The sequence below is a fragment of the Podarcis vaucheri genome, assembly GCF_965113315.1.
Source record: "Podarcis vaucheri genome assembly, chromosome: Z".
In the NCBI taxonomy this organism is placed as follows: Eukaryota; Metazoa; Chordata; class Lepidosauria; order Squamata; family Lacertidae; genus Podarcis; species Podarcis vaucheri.
In genome coordinates, this window is record NC_138758.1 from 23,908,639 (window position 1) to 23,932,298 (window position 23,660).

Consider the following 23,660-nt stretch of genomic DNA (forward strand, 5'->3'; position numbering starts at 1 on the left):
AAACAAATTTAAAACTAAAAATAGAATAAAACTTGAAAATTAACTAATCTGTGTAAAACTAATGTGTGTAAAGCCATAAAACAGCTACACAATCCTATCAGGTAAAGTTGTGTGCAGGCAAACTAATGGTGTGACCAGGAAATAAGTGCCTACTTAAACAAATGTTTTAAGTTTGAAGCTAAAAGACAGTGCAACAGAAAAAGCTCCACTTTTATGTTTTAATTGCACTTACCCAACAGGAAAAAGAAAAAGAAAACAAAACCTCCAAGGCAAGGCTTGGGTGATAAGAATAATTGGAAAGCTACAAGTTTGTTTCCCCCGTTGCCCAAAGCAACCTTCCAGACTAAAGGGGAATGAATGTAAACAGGGGAATGCCACTTTTTCTGCAATCCTCACACAATCTCCCTGGCTTAAAACTCTATTAAAAATCAGCAAAAGAGGGGCAGGTTAAACCAGTCACTTTTGCAGAGCTATGAATTATCTCCTGTGAAAGTGCAAACCCACACATCAAACTGTTTATTTAGAGAGCCCCGCCCTTTTTAAACAGTTGTCAAAATAAAAACAACCCCCCCCCCACAAAGTAATCTTTAGGAATAAATGAGGTTACAGACTCTGCTTAGGTGGAGGGCCAAGAAGTACCTATCTGTGCATTAAGGACAAAGAGAGGTGTTAGTTTCTGAAAAGTGCCTCCAAGCACTGATCCTTTGGGCTGTTTTGAGAAATATCTGCCATCTAAATCTCCCTGTCCAGACTAGGTGTCAGAAATATGATGGATCAGTGAAGGGTTGGAAAACCTCAGGCCCAGGGGTCAAATGTAGCTGTTACGCAGGCTGTTCTGTGGCCCTCATAACTCTCACCTGGGCCTGTCCCTCACTGACTTGGCTTGGCATTCTAAGTGTTCTTGCTGGGTTGGATGTGTCCTGGTTTGAACTCCCAATAACTTCTGCTTGTCTGGATGGAAGAATGAGAGGTGTGTGAATGCATGCAGAAAGCTCACTGTACACAGGTAAAACTTGCATTTGCTGCCCCACCCACTTTTGTCCTGCCCTGCACATCACTGGCAATGTGGCTTCCCAGATGAGTGTCCGGGTCAATTCTGTGTCCAGGGCGGCTGTCTTCCAGCTCCATCTGGTACACAGGCTGAGACCCTACTTGCCCGTGGACTGTCTCGCCAATGGTATATGTTCTAGTTATATCCCGCTTGGACTGCTACAATGCACTTGAAGGTGACGCGGAAACAACTAATCTAGAATGTGGCAGCTAAACTGATGACTGGGAGTCGCCACTGAGACCATGTAACACCGGTCTTGAAAGACCTACATTGGCTCCCAGTATGTTTTCGAGCACAATTCAAAGTGTTGGTGCTGACCTTTAAATCGCTAAATGGCCTCGGCCCTGTACACCTAAAAGGAGCATCTCCACCCCATCATTCTGTCCAGACACTGAGGTCCAGTGCCAAGGGCCTTCTGGTGGTTCCCTCACTGTGCGAAGCCAAGTTACAGGGAACCAGGCAGAGGGTCTTGTTAGTGGTGCCCTACCATCAGATGTCAAGGAAATAAACCACCACCTGACTTTTAGAAGACATTTGAAGGTTGTCCTGTTGCGGGAAGTTTTTAATGCTTGATGTTGTATCGTGTTTTTAATATTCTGTTGCGAGCTGCTCACATTGGCCAGGGAAACACAGCCAGATGGGCGGGGTAATAATAATAATAATAATAATAATAATAATAATAATAATAATAATAATATAATTTAAAAAACAAACAAACATGGTCCTTTGATTGAAAACAGTTGCCCATTCCTGAATTAGTGGGATGCTGTTAAGCCTGGATAGAGAACCAGGCTTCGCAATAGATATCTGTAACTGTCCTGCCCCACCACTTTCTCTTTCCCAGCATACTAGAGGGACAGCTCTATAGTCACAGCAGCTGGAATCTGGTCTCAAGACTCTTCAGAAGTATGAAACAGTAGTTTTGAGTGCACCAATGCAGGAACTTGCTTTTAAACAGCCAATATATTTTGGGTGGGGAGGTGGGGAAACAGACAAAGGACGGGTTTATGGTACAAGAGCAGAATTTTGTGATGGGTACAGATTTTCGTGATCCATAAAAGTCAATTGTTCACACATACCAAAAATTTACCAGCTAGGTTGTTAGCCCTGCATGTCAAGCCTTCAAAGTATAAGGGCAGTTTGGGAGGTGGGAAGAGCCAAATAAAAGCACCCAGTGAGTACTTAAGCCCTATGCAAAACTTCATATGGAAGATTTGTGGATAAAGAGGTTAGAGCAGCTGCCCAGTCTTTCCTTTAAAAACAACATCACAATGACACGACTGTGGTGAAATTAACTTTATTTAGTGTGATACACAGCTGTAGTCTGACAGTCAGTATTCATATTTTTAGAGTCACTTGCTTGGCTAACAGCTAGAAGACAGCAGAGCCAGAGACAGACACTCAAATATCATACACATCCACAGAGAAGGCAGTCAGAAAATGAACTATGCTGTTCACCTTGTGTGTGTCCCCCCCCCCCTGCCCAACCAACCCCATCCTTCCCCACAAAACATTTAAGTATTTTGTTTTAAAATGCCTATTCTCTGGAAAATACACAGGTTTCTAGTGTGTCTTGAGAGAACACAACAACAGCAGTGACAGGACTGGGCTGCCAGTGAGAAAGGAAGAGTGGCACCAGTTTAACTGCAGAGAGAGAAACAAGTCACACTGACAGGGCATCAGCAATTTCCACGCAACAGGGAGTATATATACACAGGATGAGTAGAGGCCTCTACAGTGCCATTTGCTTTCAGAACTGATGGGGCCAAAGTTGCGGGCTTATCTAGTCTGCTGAAGAGACTACTGAGGAGCAGGGGGGGGGGGGTGGAATCTGTGCAAGAGGTTCCTGCACTCAGCTAAAAGGGTATAAGAGAATGATGAGGAAACCCAAAGCATCATAGAAGTAGCAGATTCTGAGAAGGTTTGCTTTCAGTGGCCAGTCACAGATAAGATTGAGACGAGGACTGTTAAGTTTCACAAAAAAGCCTGACAGATAAATTAAATGCACTTAGCCATTCCAAGCTTTCAAGATGCAGTGAGTGCTGATTTTCTTCCACAAATAAATCAAGACTTTAGCAAGCTGAGTGCTTAGCTTCAAGGCCAAAGGGCGATGTCATATGCTCATCAAGGTCTAAATTTCATATGCAAGATGGGGCAAGGAGCCATGTGTCCATTATGATGCATACAGAGGCCCAATACCCACAATCCTTCTATGTCGATAAGGAGATGGTAGATTGCAGAAACTGGACAATATACATTTGACTGATGCAGACAATGACCAAGTTCGCATATAACAGGAAGCCAACCTCCGCTGTAGTCAAATGAGCAAATGTGTGGATTCATAGCCACTTTGCTCCTTCTCCAATCTTGCTGCTGGGATAGCTCAGTTGATACAGAATGAGACCCTTAATCTCAGGGTTCAAGATCATGGGTCCAAGCCCCACTTTGGGCAAAAGATTCCTGTATTGCGGGGGGTTAGGCTAGATGACCCCCATGGTCCCTTCCAACCCTACAATTCTATGAAGCCATGGTTTGGCTTTGTGTTATATCCAAGCCCAGGCCACTGGTTTATTTTGTCCAGACAATGGTTTTCCCACCTGTAGATCGTCTGTGAGAGATAAACCACAAGCCTAGTTTCAGATGTTAACATTAAGCCAAATTACGGCTTAGCTCAAAGCAATGCAGTGGATAGCAGGGCTAGAGGAGCAACCTAGTGGCTGGGATCTTCTGCCTGGGAACCTGCACTTTTTATTAGGTGTATAATGCAACCTGGGCTGTTAAGATGCACATGCAAACTTGCATTCCACCATGTACATCAGACTGCCAAGCATGAAAACCAGACTTAAGTACTCAGAAAAGGTAACTACCATCACCATGGCAGCACAGCACAGTGAAAATAAACTACAGGGGAGAAACAAGACTGTATACTTGTGGAAAACCTGGGTTTTCTTTTGTTATGTGAGGGCAAGTGGGTGTCCCTGCCCAAGGAGTCATGTTTAGGAGAAATTATTAAACACATCCAACCCCCTGCCCCACCCAAGTGATAGTGGAAATTAAGGGTATTCTCCCTTTTGTGGGGATCAATTTATGTAGAACTTGACAGGTACTTTTGCTGTTGCAACAAAACACTTTAATAAAAACCTTAAAAATTCAACAGATAAAGATTTTCCATTATGCAGCATTATCTGAAGGGATAATGCTGTACCGGTTGAATTTCACTCAGCTTACAAGGACAGGGGGCTCTGCTGAAAACAGGGCTGGCAACTCAATTAAGCTAGGAACGTGGAGGGAGCAAAGCAAAATAGGGATGGAATATATGCTGCTCTTGCTCTTTACCACCCCTCACTCATTTGTAAGAATATAAACTTGGTTTATGGAAGTGTTCGCAGGTTATGTTCAGAAGCAACTCCAGCAAATAGGACCCATATCACTTGCGTACACAAGCCTGGCAGGAAGAACTATTGGAGTAAGCATATGACTAGGGCAAGGGTAGTGAGCATGGTACCCTCCAGATTTTGTTCAACTCCCATCAGCCAATGGCCAGGGACAATAGAGTTGCAATCCCCATATCTGGAGGGTACCATGATCTGGGGATTATTATTTGGACAAAACCTCAAACCAAAACAAAATGGTCCAAAGTACCATCAGAAACAATTTCCCAATTAATGTCATTTACTGCGACCAGTCTCCCAGGTCTGCATGTTAGGGTGGCTTCCACCCAATAAAAGGGGCAGCATTTGTGATAAATCGTAAGTTCAAAGGTCTATAGTTCAAAAGTTTTTATCCTCTGAAAAAGTATGATGACAGGTGCCTCTTGTGCAGAGCAAGCCAAGCATAAAAAAAGATTTAAAGGCTATTGCACTGTGAAGTAAGTAAAAATGGAACAGCCCTAATATGTGTGGAGTTTGTAAACTGGTCAACAGCAAGATTTTTTTTTTTGGGGGGGGGGCAGAATTAGACCAAAATTGGACCAATTCAAGGAGAAGTGCTATGCCACTTACATTTAGGCTTTAAATGCTACTCCGGCCCAGTGAAATAAAATAAAATAAATTCAGATAAGGGTCTTTCTCATAGCTAGGCACTGTCTCACCTGAAGGGAGAGTGTACTGCCAATAGTTATCTGTAAAAAATAGCAATAGAGCCATGAAGCATAAAAGGTAACTGTAAAGTACTTTGCATATTTGAAATGACACATACATTTATAGAAATAGCAGCATTGGGCCAAGTCTAGTCTGCAAATCCCTGTTTTAATCTAGCTAGCAACTGTAGAGTTTACAGCTCACCTAGAAACAAACCTTGTTTAGTCCTTGAGAATAAATCCCCAGTCCATCACTTTGCTGTAGCCAGACTTCCCACATAAGGCTCTGCATATTCAGTCTGGTTCTGCCAATCCTCCCTATCCATATTTAAGTGAGCACCACATGCTTGAGGGAAAAAAGGGTAAGCCAATCTGCAATTAAAAATACCTAGCCACTATGTAAAGATAAATGACAACTTGGAAGTAGAAATATCTAATGCCATATTCTGAGCTACCTTCTCCCCTCCCCTCTCAGGGAATGGAGGAACAAAGATTAAATGGGGAATTAAGTGGGTAGCAATGGCTAACCTACAGGAAGTCAGCAGTGGAGTACACCCGTTGCTTCCACCATCCTCATATATATGCTGCAACAGCAGGCAAACGGAAGGAGCAACCTATGGAAAGGGGATGGATAAAAAGCAACAGGGAGTAAGTAAGGGGTGACCCAGCCCCACTAGGTCCTTTGCTGTAGGTTTATCCATGCTTTCCTAAATTGAGAAAAGCTCTGCCCCTTTGCATTCATAAGACGACACAGAAAGGTGAACACGCCCAAGACAGAAAACCTAGAAGATGAGTGCCAGGGCACTCAAAGTGCAACAACCAACATGGGACAGGACACACTTGAGAGTTCACACCATGCAGTAGGAGGGAGCAGCCGGGGCCATCCACAGGGCAGGGGGCTCGATAGTTTATTAGACTGAGGTTTCAGCCCTCGGAAAGTCGAAGTTTCTCTAGTCAATGAAAAGTGATGTTCTTCGGCGAGATGGGGCTGGACAGTTAGGAAGAGGCTGCAACGCAACAGATCCTTTAGCAGGAGCAGCCGCTCTCTGTTACTGGCTGCTCAGGAGGTTTCTCTAGTTTGATGTCAATCACTGGAGGTAGCAGGTTAAGGGGGAAAAAGAACACCCACTATGTAAAACAAGGTGTGGTAAAGAACACAGAGAAAAGTGCAACAATGCGACACTTGGGTCTAGCAAAGCAGATCCAGGAAGTTAAGGGGATCTGCCCTTGCCTTTCCTTCCCACCCCTTGTATTCCAGAAGCATTCGCTTCTCCTCGCTGCCAATAAAGCAGGGACAGGGGAACTTGTTTCTGACCAAGGGTTGCATCACCTCAGTGGAAAAGGGTTGGGGACACATTCCAGAGGTGCCTGGGGCCACACACACCTCTGCCACCCCTTCCAGGCACCTTCTGAGGGCCATATGCTAGTGGCTGGCAATTCAGAGGGGGAAATGGGTGGACCAACAAACATTGCTTTACCTTTGTACAGTAACTAGTTTCCATATATCCTCACATCCCCTCCCTCCATTCTCTAGGAAGACAAGCAAGAGGGCAGCATTAGATTTCAAGCTGGGGGTGGAGAAACTTGGTGGGCAAAGTGGAGCAGTGATGGGTGTGGTCTAGGGGTCAGAGAGGGGCCCCAGAGAGCCACTTTTGGCCCCTGGGGCTGGGGTTCTCCACTCCTGCACCACTGCCACACAATAAAATAAGCTCTTGTCAATGCTTTGCAAAGAGCCGCCCTAAAAAGAAACTGTCTTAGGCTTCCCCAGGCCTATACTGAAAGACTGCAGTATGGGATGAAGCTACTGAGAAGCTGAGCAAGGATACTGTCATCTTTGCTTTTCTCTGGAGTGCTGTCCATCCCAGGTAAGGCAGCAGCCACACGGCGGAAGAGCTGGAAGGCAACACAAAGAGAAGGTGCAAGAAAATGTGGTAACTAAAAAAATGCATTAGGGGGAGCACTGGGACAAGCTTAAGGGATAGAGAAATGTGAATACTGCAATAATTAGTATGAAAAGCAGTGAAGTCAGGATGGAAGCAGCACACTGGTCTTTAAAAAATATTTTGATCAAGGAAGCTATGGAATCAAAGGGAAGGAGAAGTTAATCCATTCCAATACATCACCACCAAGCAGGGCACACTCAGAATTGGTGGGGAGAGATCTAAATTCCCTCAAGCAAGAGAAATCCCAAAATCCCAATATGAATTTTGGTGCTAAAAATGGCAGCACTCCTTCCCGGGAACAGCACCAAGTTACCTGTTTCACATTATAGCCAGTCTTTGCGCTGGTCTCAATGAACATCACACTCAGTTCTTTGGCTCTCTGTTCGCCTTCTTCTGTAGTAATTTGCCTGGAAATAATAATGCAGACAAGAGAGAAAGAAAGGTAAGGCATTTGAGGGGAGATTCAGTTGTCAAGGATCTCTCCCTGTCTTATCAACACTACAAGAGGACTCCTGAATCTCTGAACTGCCACCTTCATCAACTCAAGCTTTTGAGCGACCATGAAAAGTTAGAAACTGGGTGCTCACAAATCACAACAAGCAAAAGCAGGAAAACAAGCAATGCTAGAATCGGAGAGCTTTAATGCCTGTTGCATTTATAGAACCTTAGAGGGAAAAAGTAATAGAAACCTTTTTGGAGGCATTTCTACATCTCACCAAACCAAGTACAGCCCCATAGCTATGCATGGTGGGCTGGCTAAACCCATTTTTTGCTCTACCTGCATATGATTACAAAACACAAAATGTAAGTCAAAACAGGAAAGCCACAAACATGGTTAGTTGGCTTAGTTTGGTTAGGTGGGTCACATGTCACATAGAAAGCTATGCCACTGCTGCGTGGGAATTAATAATCTCTAACACCCTGTACATACCTGGTTTTATATAAAATCCTGCTTTATCCCTGGTTTCAATATACATCCTACTCAGTTCTTAGGCCTCTTGCACGCCCTCTTCTACAGAAATGAAAAAAATGTCACAGGAAAGGGGGAGAAAAATCCAAAAGGAAGCAAAAACTAAAAAGGGAATTGGTAGCAATAAACAAACTAACAAAAACAAATGAAGCTTCAAAAGATTGGCCAGCAACAGAAAAGCCAGCAAGGAAGAAGCACACAGCCCCCACAAAATAAAACAATAAGGACAGGTTGCATGTCTGCATGGGTTGCATGAGAGAGGTCTTCATTTTCACCTAAGACTTTCTTTGATTATTATAGTCTCTTAAGCTCATTTCACACAATCCAAAACAGAGTGGAATTGGTGTTTTGATGCCCGTGGGGGATCCAAAACTAGCCTTATACTTCCCTCCCTTTAAAGCTACAATTTCAATGTCTTGTGTAACATAAACCATGGTTTGTAAGGATGTCTAAATGGGGGAACTATTGTTTGTATTTCCCTTCCAAATAGAAAATCATGGTTTAAAGTGGGTTTCAAATTCTGGTTTGGACTAACCATTGCTTGGTGGTTTAGACACTGGAAAAAACATTTGTGTTTCATTAAAGGGGAAATTAAAAACAAAGTTGAATGCTAAGTGGGAGGAGGGAGCAAACAAGGCTGCAGCTTGCTTTTTATCTGCCCAATTTATCCTTTACCTTTAATACAGAAAATACTTACAGATGTAGGAAAAAGCTGAACAAAGAAAATGCAGTTGTGAATGTCCCCCCCCAAGAATTTATTTATAATTCACATTATCGTAGGAATAAGTTGCTTTCCCTTTATATTAATAGAGCATTTTGCATGCTAAAATGGCTGTAGTAACATCTGTTTGAACAAGTGTAATTGTCAAATGAATTATAATTGCTTGCAACTAAGCAGCACAGATCCTATAAATGGTTAATTCAAGGGGACATGGACAGTACTTTAAAAACTGCTTTCTTAAATCTATGGAGCTCAACATATACTGCATGAATGTGCAGAGATGATAGCAGTGGAAATTAAACTAGACAGGAGACATTCCTAGGAAAATGGTGGAGGTGTAAAAGCTCCCTGACCATTTTGTCTATCCTAATAGGTGTTGCAATACAGGCGACTCTCAACTTATGGGGTTACATTCCAGGGACAGCACATAAAGCCAAAATCGAGTACTGTACAGTCAGAACTCTCTCTCCCTGCACCTCTGAAATCTCTCTCAAGGTGAGTGCAATGGCAGGTGGGATTGCCAAAGCTTTTCCTCCCTGCTGCCCACCCCCTTTTATATATGTGTATAAATATGGATATATATTTGCCAAGCACATAAAGCTGAATGTGCACAAGTTTAATGCGCGTAAGTTGTGAGTTACCTGTGTTTGCTAGCTGTCCATAGCTGGGGACTCAGCTGATGCTAGTCAAGATCTGCAACTGAAAAGCTGCGAATGATGAGTTTGGAAAACTCAGATTTATACATCTGATTAGGCGCCGTATAGGAAGTACTGGCAGGAAAGATGTCCTATGTTAAATATTTATCTTAGTTATTAAATCTATATCCCACACCTTCCCCCCAAAAAGGAGCCCTCAATTAACTGATTGAATTATGAGTTGCATTGTATTTAGTGGTATGTTACAAATTATTTCTGCCATGTAACTGTGCCTTTGTTTTCAAGAACTAACCCCACTTAGATCAATGATCAAAGGAAGAACTGTAATTTTACCTGCTGCCTTATTTCCAGGTTGTGCTAAAGCCATTCAGATTTTTGCTCCAGAGGAAGTTATGAGTTTTTTTGTCCTATGTGTACTAGGTCCCTAGCTGGTCAAGGCGGCACCCAAATTTCTCATAAAGAAGTCACAGAGGCGTGGGGTTGGCAAAGCAGCTTCTAAAGGCTTAGCAGAATGCCACTGTATTTATTGGTCAATGATAAGAAGCCTCAAAACAAATCTCTCTCAAGGAAGATGTGTTGCTTCCAGAGGATGGTTACAATTTAAAATATCTAAAGAAGCAAGATGTTGGTGCCATCTCAATTAAAGCCACAATTCTACCAGCCTTGCATGCTTTTTTTGGATGCATTTAATCCCGTTTCTTCACCCCCCCAAAAAGGAGAGATTTTCCTTTGCTTGTTCCTTCCAAAAGCCAGCTAGGAAGCTTTCAAGCATATACGAAAACAAAGGAACCTGACTCCCAACTCCCCAAATTACCTCTTGTCTGCAAGGTCAGTTTTATTCCCCACCAGCATAATGATGACATCGCTTCCTCTTTCTGTTCGCACATCATCAATCCATTTGGAGGTTTGCTGGAAGGAATTCAGATCTGTGGGTGTGGGGGGAAGGCTTAATTAAAAACTTTAAAAAGCACAAAAGCTTTAAAGGCTCTTCTGCAAAAGTAAGGTACTTGCATACCCCATGGACCAGCATGACATACAACAAGCCCAGTTGCTTTATCTTTGGGCAGCCATGACTCGGGGTTCTGTGCTCTGACCCCTCTCTGAGAGGACTGCTTCCATACACCGTGAAACCAATCTCTCACTCACTTGTAATGTCATAGACTACCACTGCAATAGTTGAGTCACGGATGTAGCTGGGAATGAGGCTACGGAACCGCTCCTGGCCTGCTGTGTCCCAAAGCTGAAGTCGGACCTGCTGGTACCAGCCCAGGGCGGGGACAGAGGGAAAAAAGACAGAAGAGGAAGAAATTGTCCTTTAGAGAAAAGGCAGTTAAGAAAATGAATTTTATAGAATTGCAATAGATCTCCAAATGCACAGACAACCCAGTAGAAAATGCAGTGCTTAAGATGGAAGGAAAACACAGCAGACTACCCAAGACCTAACTCCTGCTTCTGCAAATAGGACAAATACTCATCAAATGATTCTACCAACCGAGACAGCTAACAATACCAGAGGCACAAAGTGGACTCATTTCTTCCAGTTCAGTAGACTCTTATGACCTCTAAATACTAGTGAACAGGGTATGCGAGTGAGACTTCCTATATATCTTACTCTATGAAGACCAATACATCTGGGCAAGTTCTGCAAGATCTGTAGTTCTGCTGAGAACTACAGCATAGCTACATTTGGAGAAACTGACATTCTCAATTCTGGGTTCAACTTTCCATTAAGTGTGTGAATGGGGTAAGGTACAAACTGCACAGTGCAGTCATCTGGTTCCTTACAACACCAGCAAGAAAAGGAAGACACTTCCTAAGGGAGGCAAATAGCAACAGAGCTAAATTAAATGGAAGCATTGCCAGTCATACCAAGAATCTCACAACTATCAGCATAGCACAATTCCCTGAGGAGCCCAATGGAGATGGGAGATGCCTTCAGGACAGGCAATGTCTCTTAAAGGTTCATGGAGGAAAGTCAGGATACACATTTAATTAACAAAATATTTATTTAAAACAGTAACAACAACACATAACATACCAGCCCTTCCTCTTGGGAGCTATGTAAAGCAGAAACTGGAACTAGCTATTGGGGCAAAGAGAATAAATTTCAGCTTTGGATTGCATCCAAAGAGATATCATGACTAAGATTACCCCTTCCAGCACCATCCTCAACATTAATTGTGACTGGTTATGAAGACCAAGGAATGAAAAAAGCACCCAGGTGAGTCTACAAATGGAGTTTATGGTACTGCACCCACATTGACAGTTCTGATGGATTGCATGGAACTGATTCAAGGAGAAAGGTTGTCACTGTACCAGAGACAAGAGGAGCCACTTGATTTTATATATTTATTTAAATAATCCCACTTTCCCCATACTAACTGAAGCATTTTATTGCATAAATATACAAGCATCAACCAAAGCAAGTTCCTAAACATTTACACTAACTCCATGAAGCAAATCATTGCAATGTTTACACCAGACTAAGGTGGTCGTAGCAATACAAGGACAGACAAAGCAAGAGCAAGGAGGAGCAGGAGAGAAAGGGTGCAGATGAACTACTGTTGGGGGGGCTCCTTTGCCCACTGCCCTAGGCTGAGGGACAAAGTCTGCGGCACAGGGAGTCTCCACCCATAGCTCTCCTCCTTCCTTCACATATATCTCAATGCAGTTGTATTGAAGAGAGGGAAAGTGTCAGCAATCAGCAGGGCCACTGAGTCAGGAAGCCACTATGTGGCCCTGACACATATGGTCACAGCTGCTGCTAACCCACTGCACAGGAAGATGTTTAGTGAGCTCCCACACAACACAGAGAACATGGGCGCAAACCAAGAATCTCCCTACAGGTGTGCAATGGAGTTTGGTCTGCTGTGGTGAATGGGGCACTGTCCCACTAGCCTCAGTGTGGTCTCAAGTCAATCCTCACCTGCCTCCCATCTACTGTTGGCTTCCCACCCTATGTCCCAAGGAGCACTTGGTGAAAAGGTTTTGCATTTTCAAGGAAGCCAACATGTCTTTAAGTGAACATGATTTCAGGTTCTATAGCTTCACTAAGGTGAAAGAAAATAGGGAGACACCTTTTTATTGCATTCTCTTCCAATGGAGAATCCTTCAAAATCTTCCTTTTGGAGGTCTATACAAATATTGCCCCCCCTTTTTAAAAAGAAAAAAGAAAAAGCTTTCATACAGTGAAAGTTCACTTTCCCAACCAACTCAGCCCATTAGCAGTTATTCCCAAGGATGGTCATCTTTTTGCCTTTCCTGTCACTGTCCACATCAATGCAAAGCAAACAAGACACCACAGGGGAGCTGGAACACACAGAAACTGCAGCTCTGTATGCTGTCACAGAGCTGCGGTTGAGCTGAAAGTGCAGAAATGTTATGTATTCTCTCCTGCCCCACACCCATTTTGACAGACTGCACAGGGAGTGCTGATGTGGAGTCGACTTCCCCTTCAGTGACAGGTTTCCAGGCCCACTGGGAAACTGGCTGGGCACAATCATCTCCATGCACATGTGCAGTTGGTCATGGAGGAGTGTTGAAATGTACTGCATTGCAAAATCCTTTCCACCACCCCTTTGGGGGTAGGGGCTAAGAAGGTAGTCCTGCTTCTACACTTGGCCTCCTAAATCTCAAGGCTTTTTTCCAAATGATTTTCACTGGTATTAACTCTCTTCAAACTCAGGTCCTGTTTAGTACACATGCTCACCGCATATGCACTAGTTCTGTGGCTATTTAAGGTGAAACCATCGTTCCTAATGTAAAGCTTTTACCAGCCATCTTACATATCTGTGCCTTTATGGTTGTAGTTTTAACTGTACTGTCAGAATACAATTGTTTTCTGATGAATGGAGCACACAGATGCTACAGTAAAATAAAAAACCAATAAGTAAATGCAGAAAAATGGCTCAAAAACTCCAGGAGGGAATTATCAGTGGCAGAGGATTAAAGGACCACAAACAATTCTCCAAGTCTTTTTGTAAACTGCTTTGAATCTTTTTAACAAACAAACAAACAATTAAGCAGTGTATAAATTTTATGAAATAAATAATTGATTAATAAACTTCCTAAGCTGAGGTGAGTGGGGCTGAGAGACTTCAGAGAAGTGTGACTGGCCCAAGGTCACCCAGCAGCTGCATGTGGAGGAGCAGAGACGCAAACCCAGTTCCCCAGATTACGTGACTACCGCTCTTAACCACTACACCACACTGGCTCTGGTATGGATTAGTTGCTTTCATACAAACTGTGGCAAACAGAAGTACATACTCCTTATACAACACGTGACTTGATGGAATGCACTACTGGCCAAGGGCACAGAACATGTATGGGGAACCTCTGGCCCTCCAGGTGTTGCTGAACTACAATTCCCAACATCCCGTGTCAATTGCCATGCTGGCTTGGGCTGATGGGAAATGAAACCAAAATCACCAGAAGGACATTGGGTTAGGGAAGACTGGGCTATAGTATATGAGATAGCAAAACTGGGCCTAACATTGCCCCTTAAGAGGCTCAAGTAAACTGTAGATAGAGATGACGGCCACAGTACTCCATGCTCCAACAGATTCCAGGCTGGGTTATTGCAATGCACTCTATGTAGAGCAGCCCTTAAAGATGCCTCAGAAACTTCAGCTGGTCCAAAATGTAGCAGCTAGATTACAGGCTGGGGTTGCCTTTAGAACTCACATAATCAATTTTTAAAACAGCTGCATTGATCACCCATTCATTTCTGAGTGCAAGTAAGGTGTCCACATTAGCGTTTAAAACCCTAAAAAACTTAAGACCCCAAATATCTAACAGACTGTCTCCTTCCCTATAGGCCCTCTAAGGTATTAAGATCAGTTCCATTGGCCTCAGAAGTCGGAGGTGGCGGTGGTGGTGTGGGAGAGGGCATTCTCTGTGGCAGGTCCTAGGATGTGGAATTCCCTCTCCTCAGAAGTGCATCTGGCACCTTCAATATACAACTTTCATCATCCACTAACGACGCACCTCCTTGCCCTGGCCTCTGACACATGAGATAGGTAGTTTTGGGACACACCATTTCCCTGTGGCTGTGATTTCTGGTAGCTGTTTTTAATGCTGACTGTAGTAAACCTGCCCTGAAATTGTTGGTGAAGAATGGGTAAATAATAAAAAACAATAATAATTGCTAGATAGTGGAAACATACTAAATTGCCAGGTGCCAATTTTGGGATTTTAAAATTTATTTATTTATTGCCTTTCTAAGGGGATAGGCACTTAACCTGTTTTATTAAAAACGGTATAGCTTTATTGTTATTTGTAACAGGAATTTTCATTTTCGGTATCATATTCTGTAGGGCTACAAAATTTATATCAGCTGAATATAAATATTTGCCCAATTATAATTTACATACTAAGGAACAGTTAAACAAAAAAAAGTGTTGGGCCTTTGCTAGTAACAATGGATTCTATCAGATGATCCCTTACAGGCTTTTGGGTGGTTTTAGTCCTGTCTGCTACCTTACTGAGAAGGACAGAACCAAAGCTCTCTTCTCCACTGTGTACAGTGCCTTTGCAGAGCCTAAGCCACAATACCTACTTGTCAGATCAAAGACAATGACAGCCGCAGCAGAGTCCCGGATGTAGCTGGGAATGAGGCTGCGGAATCTTTCCTGACCGGCTGTGTCCCACAGCTGCAGCCTGATCTGGGAAAACAGAAAATGTGGGGGAAGGGGGGAAGGGAAGAAAGAGCAGGAATGTGGAACACAAAATAAAAACAAAAAAATTATGTGGAAATTTAAAAAAAAGAATGCAAACTCTTTGAGGAAAAATGCAAGCAACAAAAGGGGCAGGGGAAATGGTAAAATGAAAAAAAAATTCAGTGCAAAATAAAAAGAAGGGCTTGCCCAAGGGTACCTTGCGATCGTAGCTTCTGAATAGATCCCTTTAAATGTGTTAAAACAGCCAGCTTTTACCCACAGTGGAAGCAAAAGAATACAGCAGGTACAAGAAGTGGAGGCCCAAGCTGCCCCAATGGGATTTCTTCTGACACTCAGCCTAATTGCATACCCCCTTATGAAGCCCCACAACAAAGATACAGGTCAAGGGCTCATTAACAGACACACACAGAGCATGAAGGCTTCAACAGAGTTCTCAGTGTGCCCTTCAACTACTCCATAGGTGTACTTTGTCTGTGCATCAAGTGAGTTGAATAATAACAGGGAGGAGTCATGCCAAAGCCACAGTTGCTGTCCACACTAGGAAGAAAGAGGTTAAAGGGCATTTTACCCAAATGTGGTGTCACAGGAACCAGAGGGTGGAGTCAATGTGCCCATCATTTCTAAGCAGCGTAGTAATAAACGTTAAAGGAATTGTCAGCAACAGCACAGTTTGGCTGGACAGGATTCCGTCTGAGACAAAGAATTAGCTTGAACCAAAGGTTAAGTTTCTGCTTATAGCCATACCCTAACACAATGGTTCCCAAACTTTATTTTCTCACAGACCATTTGAAATTGTCATGGGTCTTGGCAGAACACTGAATTCTTATTCTGCCTGTTGTAGCAATTGCTGTGCAAGATGCCATATAATTTCTAACTGTATTGTTATTTATTTTTCTTATCCAAATTGTAATACAATAAAATACAATATGAAATATAAAAGAAGCAATGGAATTTTAGAAAAATTATGAATATTTAATATGATGGATGTGCTGACTTGCATCTCCAACCACAAATCCGGAGACTTGCCACAGACCACTCGAATGAAGCTTGTAGACCACTAGCGGTCCATAGACCAGTTTGGAAACCCCTGCACCAACATATAAACACTATTACTCTGAAAATGACCTAAGAAAATTCTTACTTTAACTCCAGGAGACAGAAGCAAGGTAGCACTAGAGGCACAGCCAGTTCAGGCTGAGATGCCAGATAATTCAACAGTTTGCTGTCATAAAATAGAGCCAACATGCTACCCTTATTTCAGTTAGGCTGTAAGAAATCCAGGTTCAATTCCTCATTTGGGTTTTGTACCCATTAGGCTGCTTCTCTCTCAGAGACTAAATTTCCTCTACAGGACTATTGCAAGTATAACAAAATGACTATAAGGCATTTTGCACATTTTTAAATTGCATGAGAAATAATTTTGCCAAAAGAGCCTCTAGCTGCCAGACTGGCCTCCCTCCTATATCAGAACCAAGGATGTTGCAGCCAATGATTAAAATTCCATAGCCACAATAAAAGTTGGTTCCATGGGACTGAAAGGCAAAAGCACCACATTTTCTCTGTCAAAACTAATCCGCCTTTGCAATTTTGTACACAATCTACCCAGTGATGTGGATTTCAAAGGGCCTCCTCTTTCATTCCCCCCTTTTAAAAAAAGCACAATTCTAACCTTGTGATTCAGGGAGAGAAATGCTTGCAGGTTATGGATGAATGCAATCTGAGCCTACTAAAGACTCCCATATTCAATAAGACACAAAAAGTCGTGACTCTGGGGAAATCGCTTTTCCTCCTGCATGGTACAGTTTGTCACAAATAAAGAGCCACAGCTGGCTTACCCTCCTTTGCCAGAGACCATGATTGGAAGGGGCTGCCAGGGGATTTAGGGCCACTCTTAGAAGGTGAAAGCTGTCAAATACAGCACAAGCCAGGACAGCGATCACATACTTTTTCCAGGTTATGCACACAGACAATCCCACTCACCGTGCGATCTTCTAAATACATAGTCTTTGAGAGGAAATCAATTCCAATAGTTGCCTGGAAAAATAAGAAAACTCTCAGTAACTTTGAACGACAACAGACATCTACTTAAGAGTTGCTGGAAGTCCACAAAAAATCAAGTTCTTGAATCATATACAAAGACAGATCTGTGGTAACCTCAATACTGAACACATTGGATGAATGATTCCTGTGCAAAATGAATTCTGGAGTTGCTTAATAACAAGAAAATGCAATCTAACAAGTTTTGGTCCTATTGGACTCTTCTCTTGTGACCCTGTTCATCTGGGAGGGGGAAACTCAGATAAATTAAATAATTTTGGAGGTTGAAGCACAAGGGGGGTATTGCTGTAGAGAATGATTTCCATAGTGCACAAAGCTTTTTAAGTGGGTTGGGAGGCCCAATTATTTAATATATCACCCTGATTACAGGTTATGAAATGCATTTACCTCGCTGAGACAGTAGTCTCTGAACATCATGGTGCCTTATGGAAAATGAATTAAGACTTGCTTTGGGATTGCATCTGTATGTTTCAATTCAGCTGAGACGCAAAATCTATATGGCAATATCCAATATTGCACAAGCCGATTTACCCTTCTTCTCCACCACCCAGTAGCTCCTTGAATCCCTCTAAATCTGGATGCCAGCCAGAGGGGCTACAGGGGGGAGACCGAAAGGACTTGCACATGCTGAAGTCCATTCAGCTTCTGGATGGACACAATTAGGTTTCAACCATTAACTATAGCAGCAACTCAAGTCAAAGGCAGCATAAAACCATCATCAATAAAAAGCCGAGTGGAACAAATCTGCTTTAAAGTCATAAGAACATAGTAGCCCGCTGGATTGTGCCAGTAGCCCATCTGGCACAGCATACTAGATGGCCAACCAGATGCCTATCAGAAAGCTGAAATGATAGGGCATTACACTGTTCCAGGGAGTTCCAAAGATGTGGGGCCAGTAATAAAAAGCCCTATGGCTGGTAACAATCTGACGTTAATAGTGTTGGGTTTGAGAGCAGGGTCTCCAAGGCCAATCTCAGGGCAATGCAGGCTCATGAGGGTGCAGGCAGGCATACAAATAACCTGGTCTTAGACCTTTTAAGGTTCCAAAAGCGAAAACCATCACTTCTTTTAGCCAGTTCAACTTTGTCTCTGGATAAAACCTAGTGGTAAGCTTCTTATTACAAGGTGTGTAGACATACATCAGTAAGAGCTGTTGCTAAGTCTGCACATCAGTAAGAGCTGTTGCTAAGTCTGGCAGCAAGAGAAAGTTATTTGCAATATATATAGTAGAAACAATGGTCCTAGGCTGTTCAATATGTTTTTATTTGGCTTAAATCTGCTTTTAGGTGTATATATTACACGTGACCCAGAAGTGTCTCCAGACAGCGCTGGCCCCCGGCCTCTTAAGGGAGATGGCCGCACAACCCTAGAGTCAGTCGGACACGACTGGCCCGTACGGGCAGGGGTACCTTTACCTTATTATTTATAAAATTTGGTTTATGTTGCTTTATGTTTATGTTGTTTTCAATTTTAAAACTGTAAATGTTCCTTCAGCCTATTCAATAACATTTTCTTTTATCTACCGGCAGCATATAGATGTGTCCAACCAATATCCAGATTCCAGACCTCTTGAATTTCACTAGTTTCTAAACCTCTCCATGAAAACAGTGCATTTTAAATGTTCTTATGCAGGAAGCTTGACTATGCTCCCACTTACCTGGTACGTGTTGTCAAAACTGTCATACATAAATCTGGTGATCAGGGATGTTTTTCCAACTATAGAAGAGGGGAGAAGAGAAATGGCTCTTTATATATGAAGTGTAGGAGCGGCACTCAAAACACCTGCCCACACACAGAGTCAAGATCTCCAGAATATCATGGCACATTATACTATTCCTTCCTTTTAGAAATCCAGCTAACCTACATAAAGTAGCATGAGATTTTTGGGTCTGCTGCTTTTAGAAGTTGTTGTGCAGACATATTATTTTATTTACACAAGAAGCCCCTTTGTGTACTGGGCACTGTGGGACATATATACAGAAAGCAAACAATAAGCATAGTGATCCATCACAATGTGAATCAAATAAGTATGATCTGTCTGAGGGATGAAATGTGTGGCCTTGTCCCCCTGGGCTGGACACTGTCACCTGCTCTCCTTCTGGATCTGCTCGAGAATGGGTGAGAATGAGAAGAGTGCCTTCGTCAAGGTGATCTTCGTCAAGGGCAAAACAGTCCAAACTGTCGCTGTCATAGCTTGTAACTAAGAACTATGCTTGGTCTTGTTTTTCCTTCCTCTCTCCAATATCTTCTTCCTTGTATGTCATTTTTTTAAAGACTGTGAGGCTGAGTACAGAGGTCACCAGCAGCTTATAAAAATAAGTTTTGAGAGCCCTTTTGATGGGATATAAATTTTGCAAATAAATAAATAAGAGTTCTAGAACATTAATGTCAACCTGAATCCTAAACCATTGAAAACCGAGATTGTTCTGTAATACTACAAAGGTGTGGGTCCATATTTCCCATCCAAAACCTTAATTTAATAGTACAAGTCTTAGCATGCAACAGAAGGCTGGTGACATACATACACAAGCACGTATTACGAGACCTGCAAACCAACCTCAATTCTACATCATAGGGCTTAAACGCCATTTCTTCCAACAAACCTTATAAAGACTTTAAAATAGCTGAACCAGTTTTAACTAATGCAAGCACAACTATGTTTGTTGTGATAAAAGCAACATATTCCTATAATTTTCATTTTTCTCCACCTTACTACAGCATATACATGATAACAGCCACAAATGTCGCTGACTATATATTCAGTGTTTCAGAATAATTACAAATTCCATCAGTGGACAGAACTGGCATAACACAAATAATTTTGTCACATTAAGACAAACCATTAAGATAGGGGTGTTTCTAGGAGGTTCTATATTTATTTCACCATTGATGACTTTGTTAGCTCCCATATCACGCTTCAATACATAGGATGTTGGGCATTAGCCAACATTGTAATTCAGAGTACTGGAAAGAAATTTATGTGCAACACTTCCAGCCATGCTCTTAGAAAAAGTGCTTTGAACTTGACTTTATTATTCACACGTAAGTGTCCTAGAAGCTGTCCTCTGGAACAGGATGGATCAATTCACTGGATCAGTTGAGAAGGTAGAAAGTGATGAGCTCACCATTTTATAAGCTCAACTTTATCAGCCATTAGTATGCCCAAGTGCCAACAAGACACTGTACAACTGAACAGCAAAAGCCATTTCACACAATAAATGTTACCATAGATATGCTGACAAATTCAGCTGTGATATGTCACTTCAATGATAATAATTTTAAAAATTATTTTTATCCTCAGGGCTGATGCTCTTAACATTAAAAAGGATTGGGAATTATAAAGTCTTCTACCAAGCAGACCAAAATATTGGTAGCAATCTTAGCTTCAAAAATATATGGTAAAAAGGTATAAGGTGTGGAGGAGTATTGGCATGTCCTAGAAACTACCTCACTTTGAGTTTCTTTTGCTTTTTCTATGCACATTAATTCAGTAGCATCATGCTCAATGAGACTTACTCCTATTCCATATGATCAACACATTTTAAAGCTTCCCAATCAAAATTCCTAGGATCCCATGGAAATGAGCAGTGGGAGCTTGAGTAAAATCTCTCTCTCTCTCTTTTTCACAGAACATCTTATAATACTTTCATCTGGGCAACCTGAGTGGTGGTGATGGTAGGTATCATTTCAGGTTTGTGGTGCCACACTTCTCTCATCCTTCCAATACCTCTCCAAAGTCTTGGATGAATGAAGGAATCACAGCAAAGGACATTTATCATAACAAAGCATCACTTGCTCCCATCTGTTTATGCAACTCTAGAGACACTATGTACACTGATGGAGATGTAGTTGTTCAATTACACTAATGATGCCTTAGCCATCTTCATTTCTCCCACCCAAAGGTTTTGTATTTTAAGGAGCATGCATGCATTTGTCATCTTACACAGCTCTTTACTTGAGGAGGGATCCTGGCAGCTTTTTCTCCTACAATTCGACAAGGCACCATATAAAATATCAGGATGTATCAGAATCATACAGTCACAAACTTTTGTTTCCTCCTCTTACCCAAATTCTGGAATGTCAAAGCGGTATTTGGGGAGTGGGGACAGCAGAAAGACGGGGTGGGGGTGGGGCTTGCTTATGGCTTCCTGACAGGGTTTCTGACAAACCACATTAGGCACATACAAATAGCCTCACCAACTACTGCCCACCCAAAGCCCAAAGCAGGAGATCTTCTTATCTAAAATGCTGAGTGGGACCTCATATGTTGTTGCTTATGTAACTCTGCGAAGCACCATGGACAGCAAAACAGCGGCGGCACCTGCTTTGCACTTGAGGGTTCGGCATGTCGAGGAGGGGAGGGAAATTCTGCCCGAGGGTCATCGCCATAGGGTCTTCCCTCAGAGATACTCTCCTCACCACCTGCCCGCCCTAAACCCCCGGGGCCCCGCGCTCACCGCTCTGCTCGCCCAGGAAAACCAACTTGAACTTGCGCAGCGGGTTGCCGAACTCGCCGCCGGCTCCTCCGGGCGCCGTCATGGCCAGCGGAGCAGGGCTGGGACTGGGGGAGGAGGAGGAGGAAGAAGAGCGGGATGGATGGGTGTAAGGCTGGAAGGTCGGGACAGGAGCCAGGTGCCAGGGAGAAGGAGCGAGGTAAGGGCAGGGGAAAGAACCGGGCTGCGCCGACCAGAAAGAAGACACGGCAACAGCGGAGCGACACCTGATGGCGTCACTTCCGCTCCGCGGCCGCCCGCCCCCCCTCCGAGGGACGAGAGAGGGATGAGCTCATCCTGAGCTGCAGGGAGGGGGAGGAGGGGGAAAGAAGAGATACAGGCCGGCTGGAAGAGACCGAGGGTGGCGTCGTGAGATCATCGGGTATGACATCACGGGAGGGCGGGGTTTAAGAGGCCGACGGCGCGGCGGTAACCACAGAGATAGGAAAAGGGTAGAAAGAATCAGCACTTCTTTGCATCTCCATGGGATACAGAATGGTTTAGTTTTTGTAAAATATGCAGGGATTTATGATATTTAAAATGAACCGTGAAAAGAGAAGGGGGGGAAGTCACTGATATTTTAAGGATGTTTAAATGAGTATTTTAAAGTGTAAAACAGAAAATTTTATATATATATAGAGAGAGAGAGAAAGAAAAAGAAAAAAAACAGGACTTCCACAGTTATTTGCGTGGGGGGAAGGATTATAAACATAGCACGGAGGTTCTCTTCCGTCCCGTGTTGTTGTTTTAATTTTTATTATTATCCCCATCATTTCAATTCTCTACCAATTTATGTTTGCTAGAAAGAAAATCTCAAGGCGATTTACAGCCTGCAAAGAAATCAAATAAAACAAGCCAGATTCATGCTGACAAATAAAAGCTTCTCTCACCTGATGCTACGTAAAGAACGAAAGTTTCATGTCTCTCTCACTTACCCCCTTCCACCACCCCTCCGATTTTTCTCTTTCTCTGTTTCCTCCCCCCCCCCACCTATAACAAAAAAAAATATGTCTCAAACTTGGAAACAGAGACCCTGAATGTACTTTTGTTACTTATGGAAAGTCTTTTAATAAAAAATGTCAAGTATTGACTGGCTGGATGAGGAGGAGTGGTGGGAGGCTGGGGAACCCCCAAGGGAACTCCCAGAGAAGGAAGGCTCAGAGCCAGGGGACTGGTGGAGGGATACCTAGAGGAGGTCAGAGGGAGAGGCCTGGGAGGAAGGGTTGAATGCTGAAGGGGCAACAGAGTTGAATGAGCAGGAAGAGCAGATGATGGGAGCAGTTCAGACTCTGAGGCTAAAGCAGGGGGTGGGGGCGGGGGGGCAGGCAAGAGCTGCAGAAGAATGCCAGGAGTTTGCCTCTCCTACTGCAACAAGCTTGGGATACATCTGGCAGGGAAGAAGCTGTAGTGGAGGTAGAAGAAGGGGACCGTCAGTCCTGGCAACTGCTCTACGGGGCAAGACCTGCCAATTGTATGCCATTTTCTTGAATAAAGAATTAACTACAATGACAGACTCTGCATCTTGTGTGTTGACCTGCATCTGAACTCAGCTTTGACAAGTATACATTCAAAGCAATGTAATTAACAGGAAACTAATGCAGATATTTCGAAAGAAGGTAGTACTAAAGGAAGTCAGATGTAAAATGCACATTTAAAACAACATAATTAGCAAGGGGATAAAATATTATCATAAGCATAGAACAGATCAGCTGCTGTTGCTGCCAGTCTTGCTGCCAGTGGTTCATGGTGGAAGCTCAGGCTGGATGACCCGGGTCTGCCATAAGAGACAGTCCAGATGGTCCCTGGCCTCAGATTTTGTATTATACTGCATTCCATTAAATAAATAAAAAAACACCCCAAAGTTTTAATCGTATCTCATGCCCACCACATGTGCATATATTTATCGCTTCGACACCTACAACATGCAGTCACTGAAACATGAAACTGAATTTTCTTGAAGTAAAGTACCAACAATTAAGATTGCCATGTGTCCTCTTTTTCCAGGACACATC

The 23,660-nt window shown here is 43.0% G+C and overlaps 1 protein-coding gene across 5 annotated transcripts; it reads right to left on the minus strand.

Moving 5' to 3' along the window:
- Nucleotides 1-2,332: 2,332 nt before the first annotated feature.
- LOC309524124 (ras-related protein Rab-6B-like) lies at nt 2,333-21,995 on the minus strand. Of its 5 annotated transcripts, none has more exons than XM_082208527.1 (9): nt 21,613-21,993; nt 18,813-18,871; nt 17,078-17,131; nt 11,458-11,502; nt 10,566-10,671; nt 10,234-10,345; nt 7,386-7,479; nt 6,956-7,022; nt 2,333-6,220 (listed from the first exon to the last, which is right to left on the minus strand). In XM_082208527.1, the coding sequence occupies exons 1-9, from the start codon at nt 21,692-21,694 to the stop codon at nt 6,156-6,158; spliced, it is 684 nt and encodes a 227-aa protein (XP_082064653.1). In that variant the 5' UTR covers nt 21,695-21,993; the 3' UTR covers nt 2,333-6,155. The 5 variants fall into 5 exon arrangements, with proteins under 5 accessions (XP_082064653.1, XP_082064652.1, XP_082064656.1 ...); XM_082208526.1 differs by having other exon boundaries at nt 10,566-10,674; XM_082208530.1 differs by lacking the exons at nt 10,566-10,671; nt 11,458-11,502 and adding an exon at nt 14,977-15,082 and having other exon boundaries at nt 21,613-21,995.
- Between the last annotated feature and the right edge of the window lie 1,665 nt (nt 21,996-23,660).